At 65.3% G+C, this 18,896-nt stretch overlaps 1 protein-coding gene across 4 annotated transcripts; it reads left to right on the plus strand.

Moving 5' to 3' along the window:
- The first annotated feature begins 722 nt into the window (after positions 1-722).
- Positions 723-18,264, plus strand: ITGA7 (integrin subunit alpha 7). Of its 4 annotated transcripts, XM_054051377.1 has the most exons (26): positions 723-1,054; positions 4,349-4,476; positions 4,581-4,660; positions 5,709-5,964; positions 7,011-7,142; positions 7,242-7,361; positions 8,643-8,850; positions 9,791-9,984; positions 10,076-10,164; positions 10,248-10,375; positions 10,911-11,006; positions 11,098-11,159; positions 11,859-12,028; positions 12,926-13,078; positions 13,171-13,283; positions 13,366-13,564; positions 14,566-14,649; positions 14,730-14,809; positions 14,935-15,012; positions 15,083-15,185; positions 15,808-15,984; positions 16,062-16,154; positions 16,391-16,504; positions 16,606-16,704; positions 16,781-16,906; positions 17,947-18,264. In XM_054051377.1, exons 1-26 carry the CDS (start codon positions 738-740, stop codon positions 18,127-18,129), a joined length of 3,582 nt encoding a protein of 1,193 aa, XP_053907352.1. In that variant the 5' UTR covers positions 723-737; the 3' UTR covers positions 18,130-18,264. The 4 variants fall into 4 exon arrangements, with proteins under 4 accessions (XP_053907352.1, XP_053907350.1, XP_053907353.1 ...); XM_054051375.1 differs by lacking the exon at positions 7,242-7,361 and having other exon boundaries at positions 13,366-13,579; XM_054051378.1 differs by lacking the exon at positions 7,242-7,361.
- The last annotated feature ends 632 nt before the right edge of the window (positions 18,265-18,896 follow it).

Raw genomic sequence — 18,896 nt, forward strand, 5'->3', positions numbered from 1 at the left:
AGCCCCGGTTTTAGGGTGCACAAAGGTGGTGGGGGGGGGGGGGATGTTGGGGTCCCCCCTTCCCATCAGCTGGGAGCTGGCGGGGGGGGGGGGGGGGGAGGCAGATTGACCCCACAGATGGGGGTCACTGCAGGTGTTGGGGTGTTGCGAGGCGGGGGGGAGGTTACTGCAGGAGACAGAGTTTGGAGTAGTGGGGTGTCTGCGGGGTGCTTTGCCCCACTGGGTGATGCTCTGCCCCACTGCGGGGTGCTCTGCCCCATTGCAGGATGCTCTGCCCCATTGCGGGTGTCCAGCCCCACTGGGTGATGCAGGATGCTCTGCCCCATAGCAGGATGCAGGATGCTCTGCCCCACGGGGTGATGCTGTGCCCTATAGTGGGATGCAGGATGCTCTGCCCCACTGCAGATGCTCTGCCCCACGGGGTGATGCCCTGCCCCACTGTGGATGTCCAGCCCCACTGTGGGATGCAGGATGCTCTGCCCCACTGCAGATGCCCTGCCCCATGGGGTGATGCTCTGCCCCACTGCAGATGCCCTGCACCACCAGGTGATGCTCTGCCCCATAGTGGGATGCAGGATGCTCTGCCCCATAGCGGGATGCTCTGCCCCCCACCGGGTGATGCTCTGCCCCATAGCGGGATGCTCTGCCCCCCCGGGTGATGCTCTGCCCCATAGCGGGATGCTCTGCCCCACTGCAGATGCTCTGCCCCCCCGGGGGATGCTCTGCCCCATAGCGGGATGCGGGATGCTCTGCCCCCCCGGGCGTGCCGGGGGTGTGTCCAGCCGGGGGGGCCGCTCCGCTCCTCGCCTCCTCCTCCTCCTCCCCCCCGCGCCGGTCCCGGTGGTGCCGGTGGTGCCGGTGGTGCCGGTGGTGCCGGTGGTGCCGGGGCGGCGATGGCGCTGCGGGCGCTGCTCGGGCTGTGCCTGCGGCTCGCGGCGGGCGCTGCCTTCAACCTGGACGCCACCAACTCTCTGCTCAAGGACGGCGAGAAGGGCACTCTCTTCGGCTTCGCTGTGGCTCTGCACCGGCAGCTGCGCCCCGAGCCCGCGGGGTGGTGAGTGGGGACCCCCTGGACCCCCCCCGACCCCTCCCGGACCCCCCCCCCGCCTCCCTGTCCCCTCCCCGGCTCGGGGTCCCCTCTTTGGCTCCGGACCCCCTCTCTTGGGGTCCCCTCTCTCAGGGTCCCCTCTTTGGCTCCGGATCCCCTCTCTCGGGGTCCCCTCTTTGGCTCCAGGTCCCCTTTTTGGCTCTGGATCCCCTCTTTGGCTCCGGGTCCCCTCTCTCGGGGTCCCCTCTCTCGGGGTCCCCTCGTTGGCTCTGGATCCCCTCTCTCGGGGTCCCCTCTTTGGCACCGGATCCCCTCTCTCGGGATCCCCTCTCTTGGGGTCCCCTCGTTGGCTCTGGGTCCCCTCTCTCGGGGTCCCCTCTCTCGGGGTCCCCTCTTTGGCTCCGGATCCCCTCTTTGGCTCCGGGTCCCCTCTCTCGGGGTCCCCTCGTTGGCTCTGGGTCCCCTCTCTCGGGGTCCCCTCTTTGGCTCGGGGTCCCCTCTTTGGCTCCGGATCCCCTCTCTCGGGGTCCCCTCTCTCGGGGTCCCCTCTTTGGCTCCGGATCCCCTCTCTCCGGGTCCCCTCTCTCGGGGTCCCCTCTTTGGCTCTGGATCCCCTCTCCCCGGGTCCCCCCCCCATCCCTAAGCTAAACTGGGGGGACTAAAGCCGCGGATCCCCCCAAATCCCGCTGGAGCGCCGGACTGTCCCCCCCACACCTGCCTTAAGTCGGGTCCCCCCCTCTCTGTGTCCCCTCCCCACTCCGTGTCCCCTCCCTGGCTCTGTGTCGCCCCCCCATATCCCTTCTTCCCCTCACTGAGTTGGGGGGACACCACCCACCCCCCCCGCCCCCTTTGCTCCCTGTTTCGGGGCTGCAGCCCTGAGGGGACGGGGATGGGCGCTGCCGCCCCGGTTACTCAGCAGGAATTGAGGGGAAATTGGGGGGGGGGGGGGGGGGGGGGGGGCGGGACGAGCCTGGGGGGGGGGCACTGATGGCCCTGAGCGTGGCCTCGGGGGGGGCTCGGGCAGGGGGGGACCCCCCGGTTGCGCTCTCTGCCTCCCCCGCAGCGGCGACAGCTGAGCTGCCGAACGCCCACCCGGTGCGTGCCAGGGCGGCCACGGGGCCCGTGTGCCCCGGGGACCCCGAGACTGTGTCCCTGGGGACCCCAACCCCCGTGTGCCCCTGGGACCCCGAAACTGTGCCCCGGGGACCCCGAGACTGTGTCCCTGGGGACCCCAACCCCCGTGTGCCCCGGGGACCCCGAAACTGTGTCCCTGGGGACCCCAACCCCCGTGTGCCCCGGGGACCCCGAAACTGTGTCCCTGGGGACCCCAACCCCCGTGTGCCCCGGGGACCCCAAAACTGTGTCCTTGGGAACCCCAACCCCTGTGTCCCCTGGGGACCCCAAAACCGTGTCTCCCGGGGACCCCGAAACTGTGTCCTTGGGAACCCCAACCCCTGTGTCCCCTGGGGACCCCAAAACCGTGTCCCTGGGGACCCCAACCCCCGTGTCCCCTGTGTCCCCCAACCCCCGTGTCCCCTGGGGTCCCCAACCCCTGTGTCCCCTGAGACCCCAAAACCTGTGTCCCCCATGTCCCCCAGTCCTCGTGTCCCCCAAAGACCCCCAACCCCCGTGTCCCCATTCCCGGCACCCCATTCCTGGCACCCCATTCCCGGCACCCCATTTCCAGCACCCCATTCCCGGTACCCCATTCCGGGTACCCCATTCCCGGCACCCCATTTCCAGCACCCCATTCCCGGTACCCCATCCCCGGCACCCCATTCCGGGCACCCCATTCCCAGCACCCCATTCCCGGTACCCCATTCCGGGTACCCCATTCCCACGCTGCCCGCGGGGCGTCCGCCGGTGTCCCCTCCTTTTTTGGCGATGTTGTTCTGCGGTTATTTTGAGTGAATTCCAGTTTATTTTTACCCCCTCTGCCTCTCGCCCCCCCTCGGGGCTCCCCATGTCCCCCCCCGGCCGAGGGGACCCCCAGCGGGGAGGGGGGGTCTCGGAGCCCAGGGTGGGGGTCAGGGGTTGGGGGTCCCCAGTGCGCCCCACATGTGCCGCGAGCGCCGGCACCGCACTGGGGCATCGGTGTGGGGGCGCGGGGACAGCTGGGGGGGGGTGGTGCAAAAAGGGGGGGCCCTGTCATGGCACACGTGTGTTCATCCCCTCGGCACACACCTGTGTGGCCCCCGGGGACCCCAACCCTGTGTCCCCCAGACCCTGTATCCATTGGGGACCCCAACCCTCTGTCCCCCAGACCCTGTATCCATTGGGGACCCCTGTCCTCTGTCTCTCATGTCCCTCAGCCCCTCTATCCCTTGGGGACCCCCAATCCCTGTGTCCCACAGCCCCCATGTCCCTTGGGGACCCCATCCCTGTATCCCCCATCCCCACATCCTTTGGGGACCCCATCCCCGTGTCCCCCATCCCTGTGTCCCCCCTCCCCACATCCTTTGGGGACCCCATCCCTGTATCCCCCATCCCCACATCCTTTGGGGACCCCCATCCCCGTCTCCCCCATCCCTGTGTCCCCCATCCCTGTGTCCCCCCTCCCCACATCCTTTGGGGACCCCCATCCCCGTCTCCCCCATCCCTGTGTCCCCCATCCCCGTGTCCCCCATCCCCACATCCTTTGGGGACCCCATCCCCGTCTCCTCCATCCCTGTATCCCCCCTCCCCACATCCTTTGGGATCCCCATCCCCGTCTCCCCCCTCCCCACATCCTTTGGGGACCCCATCCCCGTCTCCTCCATCCCTGTATCCCCCCTCCCCACATCCTTTGGGATCCCCATCCCCGTCTCCCCCCTCCCCACATCCTTTGGGGACCCTTATCCCCGTCTCCCCCATCCCTGTGTCCCCCATCCCTGTGTCCCCCCTCCCCACATCCTTTGGGGACCCTTATCCCCGTCTCCCCCATCCCTGTGTCCCCCATCCCTGTGTCCCCCATACCCACATCCTTTGGGGACCCCATCCCCGTCTCCCCCATCCCCGTCTCCCCCATCCCCGTCTCCCCACATCCCTGTGTCCCCCATCCCCACATCCTTTGGGGACCTCATCCCCGTCTCCCCCATCCCCACATCCTTTGGGACCCCCATCCCTGTGTCCCCCCTCCCCACATCCTTTGGGACCCCCATCCCTGTATCCCCTCCCACCTACAGGACTATGGCTTTGCACCCACGCGCTGCCAAGGGGCTCCGGTGGGGGGGGTTCCCATGGGTTTTGGGGGTCGGGGGGTGTCTCAGGGGGTGGTCCGGCTGCCGCCCCCCACCCTGAGGGGGGTCCCCACCTTTCCAGGCTGTTGGTGGGCGCTCCGCAGGCGCCGGCGTTGCCCAACCAAAGCGCCAACCGCACCGGGGGGCTCTTCGCTTGCCCGCTGACCCCCGAGCTGTCCGACTGCCGGCGGGTTCCCATCGATGACGGAGGTGAGGTTCCCCCAACGAGGGGGTTGGGGGGCTCTTTGGGGACCCCCCCCCCCGTACCCCATCCTGGGGGTCCCCCCGGGGCTGACGCTGCCCGTCCCCACCAGCGGACGTGGAGCGGGAGAGCAAAGAGAACCAATGGTTGGGGGTGAGCGTCAAGAGCCAGGGCGCCGGCGGCAAGATCGTGGTGAGCACCGGCGTTGGGGTTCGGGGGACCCCCAGGACCACCTAAAAGGGTTCTCAGGCACCGGAACCGACTGTTCGGGGCAACGGTGGGAATCTCCATGCCTGGAGGGATTCCAAACCAACCCCAGGTGGATGAGAGGTTCGGGGATGGTTTAGGAGCAGTAGGTTGGGTTGGACTCAAGTTGCTCCATGGTCTTTTCCATCCCAACCACATGGAGCTTCATGTTCAGTTCTGGAGTCCTGAGCACAGGGAGGACACGAGGATGTTGGAACGGGTCCAGAGGAGGCCATGGAGATGATCCGAGGGATGGAGAACCTCCCGGATGAGGACAGGCTGGGAATGTTGGGGTCGTTCTGGAGAAGAAAAGGTTCTGAGGAGACCTTAGAGCAGCTTCCAGTGCTGAAAGGAGCTCTGGGAAAGCTGCGGAGGGGCTCTGGATGAGGGAGTGCAGAGAGGGGATGAGGGGGAACGGTTTTGAGCTGAAAGAGGAGAGATTGAGATGAGATCTTAGGGAGAAATACTTCATTCTTGAGGATTTTGCCCAGAGCAGTGGTGGTGCCCCATCCCTGGAGGGGTTCCAGGCCAGGTTGGATGGGGCTTTGGAGCCCCTGATCCAGTGGGAGGTGTCCCTGCCCATGGCAGGGGTGGCACTGGATGGGCTTTGGGATCCCTTCCAACCCAACCCATCCCCTGGTTCCATGATTCTCACTTGCTGTCACCCAGAACCCTCAGATCCCATCCCTGGAGGGGTTCCAGGCCAGGTTGGATGGGGCTTTGGATCCCCTGATCCAGCGGGAGGTGTCCCTGCCCGTGGCACTGGACGGGTGTTGAGGTCCCTTCCAACCCAACGAGCAACCACTTGGCCAACGGTTGCGTTTCTCTGCCGCGAAGATCATTTAAACCACGACGTTGAGCTCACACCACGGGTTGGAGGCCAACGCGTTGGATGGAGTTTGGAGCCTCCTGGGAGCCGACGGGAGGTTCCTTTGGAACGGGATGGGCGTCGAGGTCCCTTCCAACGCCCATCCCATCCCCTGATTCCCCGCAGACCTGCGCCCACCGGTACGAGCTGCGGCACCGCGTTCGGCAGCCGCTGGAGACGCGGGACGTGATCGGGCGCTGCTTCGTGCTGAGTGAGGACCTGCGGGCGCGCGACGAGATGGACGGCGGCGAATGGAAGTTCTGCCAGGGCCGCCCGCAGGGCCACGACCGCTTCGGGTCCTGCCAGCAGGGCCTGGACGCCGCCTTCAGCCCCGACCTGCGCTACGTCCTCTTCGGGGCGCCCGGAACCTACAACTGGAAAGGTGAGGGGGGACGCGTGGGGAGGGGTGGGCACATCTCCCCATGTCCCCACGTGTCCGTATATCTCCGTGTCCCCCCGTGTCCCCGTGTCCCCCCACATCCCCCCATGTCCCCCCATGTCCGTATATCCCCCACATTCCCCCATGTCCCCCATGTCCCCGTGTCCCCCCATGTCCCCCCATATCTCCCCACATCCCCCCATGTCCCCCATGTCCCCGTGTCCCCCCATGTCCCCGTGTCCCCCCATATATCCCCATATCTCCCCACATCCCCCCATGTCCCCCATGTCCCCCTATGTCCCCACATGTCCGTATATCCCCCCACGTCCCCCCATCCCCCCATGTCCATCTATCCCCCCATGTCCCCCCACGTCTGTATATCTCCGTGTCCCCCCATGTCCCCGTGTCCCCCCATATCTGCCCATGTCCCCTCATGTCCATATATCCCCATGTCCCCCCACATCCCCCCATGTCCCCTATGTCCCCATGTGTCCCCGTGTCCCCCCATATCTGCTCATGTCCCCTCATGTCCCCCCCATGTCCCCTATGTCCCCATGTCCCCCCGTGTCCCCCCATATCTCCCCACGTCCCCCCATGTCCCCACGTCCCCCCATGTCCCTCCGTGTCCCCCCACATCCTCCCTTGTCCCCCATATCTCCCCACATCCCCCCATGTCCCCCCACATCCCCCTGTGTCCCCCATATCTCCCCACGTCCCCCCATGTCCCCACGTCCCCCCGTGTCCCCCCATCCCGCCATGTCCATCTGTCCCCCATGTCCCCCCGTGTCCCCCACATCCCCCCGTGTCCCCCCACATCCTCCCTTGTCCCCCATATCTCCCCACATCCCCCACGTCCCCACGTCCCCCCATGTCCATCTGTCCCCCCACATCCCCCCATGTCCCCCCGTGTCCCCACATCCCCCCATCCCCCCATGTCCATCTATCCCCCCATGTCCCCCCACATCCCCCACGTCCCCACGTCCCCCCATGTCCATCTGTCCCCCCATGTCCCCCCACGTCCCCCCGTGTCCCCCCGTGTCCCCCCGCAGGGACTCTGCGCGTGGAGCTGCTCCCCCGGAGCCCTCTGGATCTGCTGCGCTTCGACGATGGTCCCTACGAGACGGGGGGCGAGAAGGACCAGGACCCCTCGCTCATCCCCGTCCCCGCCAACAGCTACCTGGGTAGGGGTCGGGGGGGACAGGGGGGTCCCCGCCGCCCCCTCAGCGCCCCTCTCTCCTTCTCTCCCCCCCCCCCGCCCCCCCCCCCCCCCCCCCCCCCAGGGCTGCTCTTTGTGACCAACGTTGATAGTTCATCCCCCGACCAAGTGGTCTACAAATCCCTCGAGCCCGGCGAGACGGTGCGCGGTGCGCCCGCCGACGTGACCCCCAATAGCTACCTGGGTCCGTAAGCCACTGCCGCCGCACCGCCGGCAGCCCCGTGTGCCGTAAGCCCCGTGTGCCATAATCCCTGTGTGCCGGCACATCCCCGTGTTCCGTAAACCCCGTGTACCGGCACATCCCCGTGTGCCATAAACCCTGTGTGCCATAATCCCTGTGTACCAGGACATCCCCGTGTGCCGTAATCCCCGTGTGCCATAAGCCCCATGTGCCATAATCCCTGTGTGCCATAATCCCCGTGTACCGGGACATCCCCGTGTGCCATAAACCCCGTGTACCGGGGACATCCCCGTGTGCCGTAATCCCTGTGTGCCGGGACAGCCCCATGTGCCATAAACCCTGTGTGCCATAAGCCCCATGTGCCATAATCCCTGTGTGCCGTAAACCCCATGTACGGGACATCCCCGTGTGCCATAATCCCCGTGTGCCATAATCCCCGTGTGCCGGGACATCCCCGTGTGCCATAATCCCCGTGTGCCATAATCCCCGTGTACCGGGACATCCCCGTGTGCCATAATCCCCGTGTGCCGGGACATCCCCGTGTGCCATAATCCCCGTGTGCCGCAATCCCCGTGTGCCATAATCCCTGTGTGCCATAATCCCCATGTACCGGGACACCCCCGTATGCCATAATCCCTGTGTTCCAGGACATCCCCGTGTGCCATAACCCCCATTTATTGACACCCCCATCCCTTTACTGACCCCCCCCCCCCCGTCCCCTCGCTGTGTTGAGGGGTCCCCGCCAGGCTGGGGGGGGTGGGGGAAGATGGGGGTGCAAGGGGGGGGGTCCCCACCCCGCGTTTGTGCAGGGGGGGTGCACGGTCCCGGGGGGGGGGCGGTGGGGGCAGGGGACACCTCCTGCATGTGGGGAAGGGGCTGCCGGAACCCCCCCCTTGGGGGAAACTGAGGCACGAGCACATCCCTCTGCTGTTGAGTGAGGGAAACTGAGGCACGAGCACATCCCTCTGCTGTTGAGTGAGGGAAACTGAGGCACAAGCGCATCCCTCTGCTATTGACTGAGGGAAACTGAGGCACGAGCGCATCCCTCTGTTATTGAGTGAGGGAAACTGAGGCATGAGAAGAGCTGCTGCTAATGAGTGAGGGAAACTGAGGCACGAGAGGAGCCCCTGCCAAGGAGTGAGGGAAACTGAGGCACGAGAGGAGCAGAAGGGTCCCCAAGGTCTGGTCAGAGAGCGATGGGCGGATGGGCGGCGGCAGGGCCCGGGGGGGGGCGGGGGGGGGGGTGTTGGTCCGGGTGGGCTCTGACCTCCGCCCTTCCCTCAGGTTTCTCGGTGGCGTCGGGCGCGGGGCTGACGCGTCGGCGGGAGTTGAGCTTCGTCACCGGAGCCCCTCGCGCCAACCACACCGGAGCGGTGGTCATCCTGCGCCGCGACAGCGCCAGTCGCCTCGTGCCCGAGGCCGTACTGCCCGGCCAGCAGCTCACCTCGGCCTTCGGCTACGCCATCGCCGTCCTCGACCTCAACAGCGATGGGTGAGGAGAGAACAGGAGGACCATAGAGTTGGAGGACCATAGAGTTGGAGGACCATAGATTCAGAGAACCCTAGAATCAGAGAACCATAGAGTTGGAGAACCAGAGAGTCAGAGAACCATAGAATCACCAGGTTGGAAAAGGCCTCAGATCATGGAGTCCAACCATTCCATCTGCCACTAAACCACGTCCCTGAGCGCCTCGTCTCCCCATCTTTTAAACCCCTCCAGGATGGGGACTCCCCCCCTCCCTGGGCAGCCTCTGCCAGGGCCCCATGACCCTTTCGGTGAAGAATCTCTTCCTGATGTCCAGTCTGACCCTCCCCTGGCGCAGCTTGAGGCCATTCCCCCTTGTCCTGTCCCCGTCACTGGGGAGAAGAGCCCAGCGCCCTCCTCTCTACACTCTCCTTTCAGGCAGTTGTGGAGAGCAATAAGGTCTCCCCTCAGCCTCCTCTTCTCCAGCCTCAACACCCCCAGGGCCCTCAGCCGCTCCTCGTTAAGATTTGTTCTCCAGCCCCTTCCGCAGCTCCGTTGCTCTCCTCTGGACACACTCCAGAGCCTCAACATCCTTCTTGTGGTGAGGGGCCCAGAACTGAACACAGGATTCGAGGTGCGGCCTCCCCAGTGCCGAGTCCGGGGGCAGAATCCCCTCTCCGGCCCTGCTGGCCACGCCGGCTCTGATCCAAACCGAGATGCCATTGGCCTTTTTGGCCCCCTGGGCCACCGCTGTCAACCCACACCCGCAGGTTCTCCTCCTCCAGACAGCTTTACAGCCACTCTTCCCACACTCTGTAGCTGCACAGGGTTGTTGCGCCCCAAGTCCAGGACCCCCCATGTGGCCTCAGACCCCCTTGAACCCCCTTCTTCTCTCCATCCCCAAACCTCGACACCCTGGCTCGTTTCACCGCACCGGCTCGTGGTGACGGAGCTGTTGTGGCCGCAGTTGGATGGACCTGGTGGTGGGGGCCCCCCACTTTTTCGAGCGCAAGGAGGAGATTGGAGGCGCCGCTTACGTCTACATCAACGCCGCGGGGCACTGGGACGCCGCCACCCCTCTGCGCCTCAACGGCACCCGCGGCTCCATGTTTGGCATCGCCCTCAGCGCCGCCGGTGACCTCAACCACGATGGCTTTGAAGGTGAGGGGTGGACCCCAGGTCCCCATGGGGGGGAAGAGTTGCACCCCCTAAAGGTCTTGGAAAGGGGTCTCAACCTGTCTTGTCCCCCCAGATCTGGCTGTGGGAGCCCCTTTCGACGGTGCCGGCAAAGTCTACATCTACCACGGCAGCGCCTTCGGCATCGTGGTGAAGCCGGCACAGGTGAGGGGTGTGGGGTGGGGGTTCGCTGCCCATCACCCCCCCAGTCCACCAGTTCCCGGTGTCACTGGGTGACCCATTCCCAGGTTCTGGATGGGGAGGGCGTAGGGGTGACAGCTTTCGGGTACTCTCTCTCGGGGGGACTGGACGTGGACGGGAACCTGTACCCCGATCTGCTCGTTGGGTCCCTCTCTGACACCGTCGTGCTCTACAGGTGGGTGTTCCCCCCCTGGGAATCCTGCATCCCTGAGTGTCCCCTGCCCTGGGAATCCTGCATCCCTGAGCATCCCTCACCCTGGGAATCCTGCATCCCTGAGCATCTCCTGCCCTGGGAATCCTGCATCCCTGAGCATCCCTCGCCCTGGGAATCCTGCATCCCTGAGCATCCCTCACCCTGGGAATCCTGCATCCCTGAGCATCCCTCACCCTGGGAATCCTGCATCCCTGAGCATCCCTCGCCTTGGGAATCCTGCATCCCTGAGCATCCCCGCCCTGGGAATCCTGCATCCCTGAGCATCCCCTGCCCTGGGAATGCTGCATCCCTGAGTATCCCCTGCCCTGGGAATGCTGCATCCCTGAGTATCCCCTGCCCTGGGAATCCCACATCCCCCCAGAATCCCTTGACCCCGGGGTCCCTGGTTGTGGCCAGGGGTCCCGTGTTGGGGCCGAGTGTGGGGTGTCCGCAAGGCTCGGGGAGGGAGCCCTGGGGGGTGCCCAGCCTGACACACCCCATTTCTTCCGCCCTCCAGAGCCCGCCCGGTTGTCCACGTCTCCAGGAACGTCTCCCTTCTCCCCGCCAACATCGACCTGGAGCAGAGCAACTGCCTCCACCAGGAGGGCGTCTGGTGGGTGAGCCCCGTGTCCCCCTCCCCGGGGGGCTCAGGGTTGGGGTGCAATGGGGGTGGGTACCCCTCATCTCACTCCGTCCCCCCACAGCGTGGACGTCCGAGCGTGCTTCAGCTACACGGCCAGTCCGGCCACCTACAGCCCCCGCCTGGGTGAGCGTGTCCTCATCCTCCAGGGATGGAGGATTTCCTAGGATATGGGATTCCCTGGGGTGGGGATGCTCAGGGATGGAGGATTCCCTGGGATATGGGATTCCCAGGGGTGGGGATGCTCAGGGATGGAGGATTCCCTGGGATATGGGATTCCCAGGGGTGGGGATGCTAAGGGATGGAGGATTCCCTGAAATATGGGATTCCCTGGGGTGGGGATGCTCAGGGATGGAGGATTCCCTGGAATATGGGATTCCCAGGGGTGGGAGAAGCCCAGGGATGGAGGAAGCTTGGTAGGAAGGAAGCTCAGGCATGTGGGAAGCCTGGGGATGCAGGATGGGATGGGGGATGAAGGATTCCCAGGGTGGGGGATGCTCAGGGATGCAGGATTCCCAGGGTGGGGGATGCTCAGGGATGCAGGATTCCCGTGGGGGGAAAACCCACCTCTAGAGCGCAATGGTGTCGGAGAGGGACCCAACGAGCAGATCGGGGTACAGGTTCCCGTCCACGTCCAGTCCCCCCGAGAGAGAGTACCCGAAAGCCGTCACCCCTACGCCCTCCCCATCCAGAACCTGGGAATGGGTCACCCAGTGACACCGGGAACTGGTGGATCAGGGAGGCGATGGGCAGCCGGTGGGACGACAGATGGGACCTCCCCCGGGCTGAGACCCCCAGCATCACGCCTGTCTTTGTCCCCCCCAGTGCTGGAGTACGTGTTCGACGCTGACACCGAGCGCCGTCGGCTGGGCCAGGCGCCCCGCGTCTCCTTCCTCGGCCGCCGCCCCTCGGACCCCGAGCACCAGTTCTCCAACACGGTGGAGCTGCCCCGGCAGCACGCGCGTGCCTGCGTCAAAGCTACCTTCCAGCTCCACGTGGGTCCTGTCCCCATCCCATCCCTTTCCCCATCCTCATCCTCATCTCTGCATGTCTGTCTCATTCCCATCCTTTTCCCCATTCCCATCCCATCCTCATCCTCATCCCTATCTCCATCCCTGTCTTTATTTTCTCCCCATCTCTGTCCCATCCCCATGATCTTCTCAGCCCTGTCCTTGTCCTCATCCCCATTTTCCTCCATTCAATCCCATCCCTTTCCCCATTACCATCCCATCCTCATCCTCATCCTCATCCTCATCCTCATCCCTATCTCCATCCCTGTCTTTATTGTCTCCCCATCTCTGTCCCCATCCCCATGATCTTCTCAGCCCTGTCCTTCTCCTCATCCCCATTTTCCTCTATCCCACCCCATCCCACCCCATCCCATCCCAGTGATGTCATGGTTCCCCCTCCTCTCCTGGTGATGCCGTGGCTCCCACCCCATCCCAGTGATGCTGTGGTTCCCCGTCCTATCCCATCCCAGTTATGTCACAGCTCCTTGTCCCATCCTGGTGACACCGTGGCTTCTCATCCCATCCTGGTGACACCACAGCTCCTTGTCCCATCCCACTCATGCCATGGCTTCCTTAACCCATCCTGGTGACACCACAGCTCCTTGTCCCATCCCAGTCATGCCATGGCTTCCCATCCCATCCTGGTGACACCACAGCTCCTTGTCCCATCCCACTCATGCCATGGCTTTCTTAACCCATCCTAGTGAAACCACAGTTCTCCATCCCATCCCATCCCATCCCATCCCATCCCATCCCATCCCATCCCATCCCATCCCATCCCATCCCATCCCATCTCATCCCATCTCATCCCATCCCATCCCATCCCATCCCATCCCATCCCATCCCATCCCATCCCTCCTCACCCTTGTCCCCTGTCCCCAGGACAGCATCCGTGACAAGCTTCGCCCCATCACCGTCACCCTCGCCTACGGCATCCAGGGCGCGGTGCCGGGGCGGCAGAGCCGGGGGGCGGCAGCCCTGCCCCCCCTGCCCCCCGTGCTCAGCCCGCAGCAGCCCAGCAGCCACCGCACCGAGGTGGGAACCCATCTCCTGTCCCCTGGAGGGGTCCGGGCTGCGCGGTCCCCATCCCCGCAGCCGCCTCGTCGTCCCCTCCGTGTCCCCCGCAGGTGCATTTCCTCAAGCAGGGTTGTGGTGATGACAAGATCTGCCAAAGCAACCTCCAACTGAGCTTCCAGTTCTGCGCCCGCCTCGGCGACGCCGAATTCCAGCCGCTGCCCAGGTGAAGGTTCTGGGGTTTCATCCCCAACCTGTGAGGTGTTGGGGACACCCCGGGGCGCTGATGGTGGCTCCTCCGTTCCCAGGGGCACGGACGGCACCGCCGTCTTTGCCATCAGCGACCAGAAGGATGTGGCTTTGGAGATCCAAGTCACCAACGCGCCGTCGGACCCCGCGCAGCCGCAGCGCGACGGCGACGATGCCCACGAGGCCATGCTCACCGCCACCTTCCCACCAGAGCTGCCCTACTCCGCCATGCGCCCCTTCGACGGGCGGGGGGCTTTGGTGGGGGGAGACGGGGTACCCTGGGGGGTGCAGGGGGGGCGGGACACGGAGGGGACAGAGGGATGGGGATGGTCCTGGGGGTGCAGAGGGATGGGGATGGGGGGATAGAGGGGTGGGATGGTCTTGGGGGTGCAGGGAGGTGGGGATGGTCCTGGGGGTGCAGAGGGATCGGGATGGTTTTGGGGGATGCAGAAGGATGGGGATGGTTCTGGGGGTGCAGAAGGATGGGGACGGAGGTGACAGAGGGGTGGGATGATCCTCAGGATGCAGTAGGGATCAGGATGGTCCTGGGGGTGCAGAGGGATGGGAATGGGGGGACAGAGGGGTGGGATGGTCCTCAGGATGCAGAGGGATGGGGATGGTTCTGGGGGTGCAGAGGGATGGGGATGGTCCTGGGGGTGCAGAGGGATGGGGATGGGGAGGACAGAGGGGTGGGATGGTCTCAGGATGGAGATGGGAAAGGGATGGGGATGGTCCTGGAGTGTAGAGGGGTGCGGATGGAGGAGACAGAGGGGTGGGATGGTCCAGGGAGTGCAGAACGGTGGCGATGGTTCTGGAGATGCTGAAGCGACAGAGATGGTCCTGGGGGTGTTGGTGGTGTGGGATGGGAATGGTCCTGGGGGTGCAAGAAGAGAGGGGTGGTCCCAAGGGTGCTGAGTGGTGAGGATGGGGATGGTCCTGGGGATGCTGGGGGTGCGGGGTGGGGATGGTCCTGTGGACACAGGCAGCTGGGGATGGTCCCAAGGGTGCTGAGGGCAGAGGGACGGGCTCAGACCTGAGGGTACAGAGGCCTGGAAACGGTCCTGGGGACACTGGAGGGACAGGGGAGGTCCTGGGGGTGGTGGGTCTGTGGGACGGGGCCAGATCTGGGGCTGGAGAGGGATGGGGATGGAGTGGACAGAGGGCTGGGGATGATCCTGGGGATGGTCCTGGGGACACTGGAGGGACAGGGATGGTCCTGGGGGCACAGGGGGCCATTGCGGGGGTCCCTCTGCCCTCAGGAGAAGCCGGTGGTCTGCTTGGCCAACCAGAACGGCTCGCAGGTGGAGTGCGAGCTGGGGAACCCCCTGAAACGCGGAGCCCAGGTGGGTGCAGCTCCTCGCTCCCGCTCCAACCCTGAACCCCCAACCCAACCCTCACTCCTCGCCCCTCGCTCCCCCCCCAGGTGCGGTTCTTCCTCATCCTCAGCACCCTCGGCGTCACCATCCAGACCACGGACCTGGCGGTGGAGCTGGCCTTGTCCACGTGAGCCCGGGGAGGATCAGGGGGTCTTCCCTGTGAAGCCCCAGCTCTGCTCTGTGCTTTGGGGCATTTGCAGGGGAAATCTGGGGTGATGCTCCCCCTAAACCCCCCCAACCACATCCCCCCAGGATCAGTGAGCAGCCAGGGCTGGAGCCGGTGGTAGCTCGCGCCCGCGTGGTCTTCGAGCTGCCCGTGTCCGTGACGGGGTGAGTGAGGGTGCGAGGGGGGTCAGGACCCCCCCAGGGGCTGCCCTGAACCCCGGTTCTCCCCCCCCAGCGTGGCTGTGCCGCCCCGGCTCTTCTTCGGTGGGGTGGTGCGGGGCGAGAGTGCCATGCGGCGCGAGAGCCAGGTGGGCAGCGCCGTGCGCTTCGAGGTGACGGTGAGTGGTACCCGATGTCGGGACGGGGGATTCAGGGGGGGCTCGGTCCCCTTTCCCCCCCGTTACTGGAGAATGTGGGAGCTGGGGGGCTCAGTCTCCCACCCCCCTTCCCACCCTGGGCTGCTGGGGATGTGGGATTTGGGGGGTTGGTTCCCCTGCTCCCCTTTGCCCCTGGGCTGCTGGGGATGTGGGATTTGGGGGGCTCGTTCCCCTGTCCCCCTTTGCCCCTGGGCTGTTGGGGATGGAGGATTTGGGGGGCTCGTTCCCCTGTCCCCCTTTGCCCCTGGGCTGTTGGGGATGGAGGATTTGGGGGGCTCGTTCCCCTGCCCCAATTTGACCCTGGGCTGCTGGGGATGTGGGATTTGGGGGGTTGGTTCCCCTGCTCCCCTTTGCCCCTGGGCTCCTGGGGATGTGGGATGTGGGGGGCTCGTTCCCCTGTCCCCCTTTGCCCCTGGGCTGCTGGGGATGGAGGATTTGGGGGGCTCGTTCCCCTGTCCCCCTTTGCCCCTGGGCTGTTGGGGATGGAGGATTTGGGGGGCTCGTTCCTCTGCCCCCCTTTGCCCCTGGGCTGCTGGATGAAGGTGAATCCATGCCACCCCCCTGATGCCACCGTCCCCCCCAGGTCGCCAACCGGGGCCCCTCGCTGAGGACTCTGGGCTCGGCGTCCCTCACGCTGCTTTGGCCCCACGAGCTCCGCAATGGCAAGTGGCTGCTCTACCCCCTGAGCCTGGAGCTGGCAGCGGGCGCGGGGCAGCGCGTGGCGTGCCAGCCTGCTGCCAACCCCCTGCGTCTGGCACTGGTACGGGCACAGAGACGGGTGGGGACGTGGGGGGGTGTTGGGCTGCACCCCTAAATCCCCATCCTTCCCCCTTCCAGGAGCCACAAGGGGAGACAGACCCCGAGGTGCCCACGCCAGGGTCCTGGTGGGTGCCGGCACCTGCAGAGAGGAGGAAAAAGAATGTCACGCTGGTGAGGGGTTGAGGTGCCCCGATCCTGGGGTATCCCGATCTTGGGGTACCCCGATCCTGGGGTACTCCGATCCTGGGCTGCCCCCTTGCTCCTGGGGTGCCCTTTGTCCTCGGGTGCCCCCGGGTCTGGATTCTCCCACTCCTCAGGTGCCCCTGGTCCTTGGGAGCCCCTACTCATGGGGTGCCCCCCAGCCCTCTCGGGGTGCCCAGCCCTGCTGACCACCCCCTGCTCCCCAGGACTGTGCCCAGGGCACCGCGCGCTGCCTGCCCTTCCGCTGCCCACTGTCCAGCTTCGAGCGCGCCGCTGTGCTGACGGCCCGCGGGCGCCTCTGGAACAGCACCTTCCTGGAGGTACGAGAGACGGGGGACGAGGCTTAGACCCCCCCAGGATGAGGACAGGATGGGTCCCCCCAGCTGAGGAGGGGGCTCACCCCACCTTGGCCCCACCGCAGGAGTACCTGGCCGTCACCTCGGTGGAGCTGATTGTCCGCGCCAGCGTCTCGGTGACCTCCTCCATCAAGAACCTGGTGTTGAAAGATGCCTCCACGCAGGTCTGGCCCCTACAGCCCCCCTTGAGCCCCCCTTGAACCCCCCAACAGCCCCCCTTGACCACCTTCTGTTCCCCAGATCTCCGTTTCCATCTACCTGGACCCCGGCGCGGCGGTGGCCGGCGGCGTGCCATGGTGGGTCATCCTGCTGGCCGTGCTGGCCGGTGCCCTCGTCCTGGCCCTGCTCGTTGCCATCCTCTGGAAGGTGAGAGATGGTGTCCCTGGGACATAACCGTGCCACGCCAGGTGGTGCCAGGCTGTGCCACACTGCGCCAATCTGTGCCAGGCTGTGCCACATCATGCCGTGCTGGTCCACCCCACTATGCCGTGCTGTGCCATATTGTGCCAGGCTTTTCCGCCCCAGCCATTCCATGCTGTGCCACCCCAGCAGTGCTGTGCCAGGCCATGCCGTGCCAGGCCAGACCGTGCCGTGCCACCCCCGCTATTCTGTGCTCTTTGGGGTTGGTGCAAAGCTCTTGTCACTACGGTGATGTTTGGGGTGAGCGCCGGGAAATGCCGATGCTGAGGGCTGAGCAGCGCCGAAGCCATGAGTTGATGGAGCCGACTGCCCACGGGCAGCGGTGGCCCAGGGGGCCAAAAAGGCCAATGGCATCTCGGCTTGGATCAGAGCCGGTGTGGCCAGCAGGGCCGGAGAGGGGATTCTGCCCCTGCACTCGGCACTGGGGAGACCGCACCTCGAATCCTGGATCAGTTCTGGGCCCCTCACTCCAGGAAGGATGTTGAGGCTCTGGAGTGTGTCCAGAGGAGAGCAACGGAGCTGCGGAAGGGGCTGGAGAACAAATCTTAACAAGGAGCGGCTGAGGGCCCTGGGGGTGTTGAGGCTGGAGAAGAGGAGGCTGAGGGGAGACCTTATTGCTCTCCACAACTGCCTGAAAGGGTGGAGAGAGGAGGGCGCTGGGCTCTTCTCCCCAGTGACGGGGACAGGACAAGGGGGAATGGCCTCAAGCTGTGCCAGGGGAGGGTCAGACTGGACATCAGGAAGAGATTCTCCACCGAAAGGGTCGTGGGGCCCTGGCAGAGGCTGCCCAGGGAGGGGGGGAGTCCCCATCCTGGAGGGGTTTAAAAGACGGGGAGACGAGGCCCTCAGGGACGCGGTTTAGTGGCAGATGGAGCGGTTGGACTCGCTGATCCAAGAGGCCTTTTCCAACCTGGTGATTCGATGAGGACTTGGAGCTGATGCTGCAGCCGGGGTGCCGCGTGGTTCCTGACCGCTGCTCCCCACAGGTCGGCTTCTTCCGCCGTGCCCGCCGCGTGCCGCCAGCCGTACCGCAGTACCACGCGGTGAAGATCCCACGGGAGGAGCGGCAGCAGTTCCGCGAGGGCAAGACGGGCACCATCCAGAGGAAGGAGTGGGCGGCCGGCTTGAAGGAGCAAAGCGATGGCCGCGTCGCCCCCAGCTCGGCGTAACCGAGGGGACGTGGGATACAAACCCTCCTCCTCATCCCACGGAGCCCAGAGCGGCGCCTGGCGAGGGAGATGCGTGTGCGGGCGCACGCGGGGCTGCGCGTGCCGTGATGGGGCCCCATGGGGGCTGCTGTGCCCCACAGCGATGTCGACCCAATAAAAGGAGCTGCCCCTCCGTCACCGACATCAGGAGGAGCTCCTTCACACCAATATGGTCTTAAAAAATGAGGCATCTTTTAATTCGGGTGCTGGATACGCCGGGCAATTAACCCACCCGGCGTGCGTGTTGGTGGCGATGAGAGCAGGGATTTATACGCTGAATTTATACACCCCCCGATTGCAGTACAGGATGGGGGATGATGGGATGGAGAGCCCCGAGGAGAAGGACTTGGGGTGATGGTCGATGAGAAGCTCGACAGGAGCCACGATGTGCGCTCACAGCCCAGAAACGGTGTCCTGGGCTGCGTCCAAAGCAGCGCGGCCAGCAGGGAGGGAGGGGATTCTGCCCCTCTGCTCCTCTCTGTGAGACCTCATCTGGAGGATTGGGTCCAGTTCTGGAATCCTCAATGTAAGAAGGAGATGGAGCTGTTGGAACGGGTCCAGAGGAGGCTCCAAGGATGCTGCGAGGGATGGAGAACCTCCTGTGCGAGGACAGGCTGAGAGAGTTGGGGTTGTTCAGCCTGGAGAAGAGAAGGCTCCGAGGAGATCTCATAGTGACCTTCCAGTACCTGAAGGGGCTCCAGGAAAGCTGGAGAGGGGCTGTTCGTAAA

The sequence above is a fragment of the Cuculus canorus genome, chromosome 29, assembly GCF_017976375.1.
Source record: "Cuculus canorus isolate bCucCan1 chromosome 29, bCucCan1.pri, whole genome shotgun sequence".
Classification (NCBI taxonomy): Eukaryota; Metazoa; Chordata; class Aves; order Cuculiformes; family Cuculidae; genus Cuculus; species Cuculus canorus.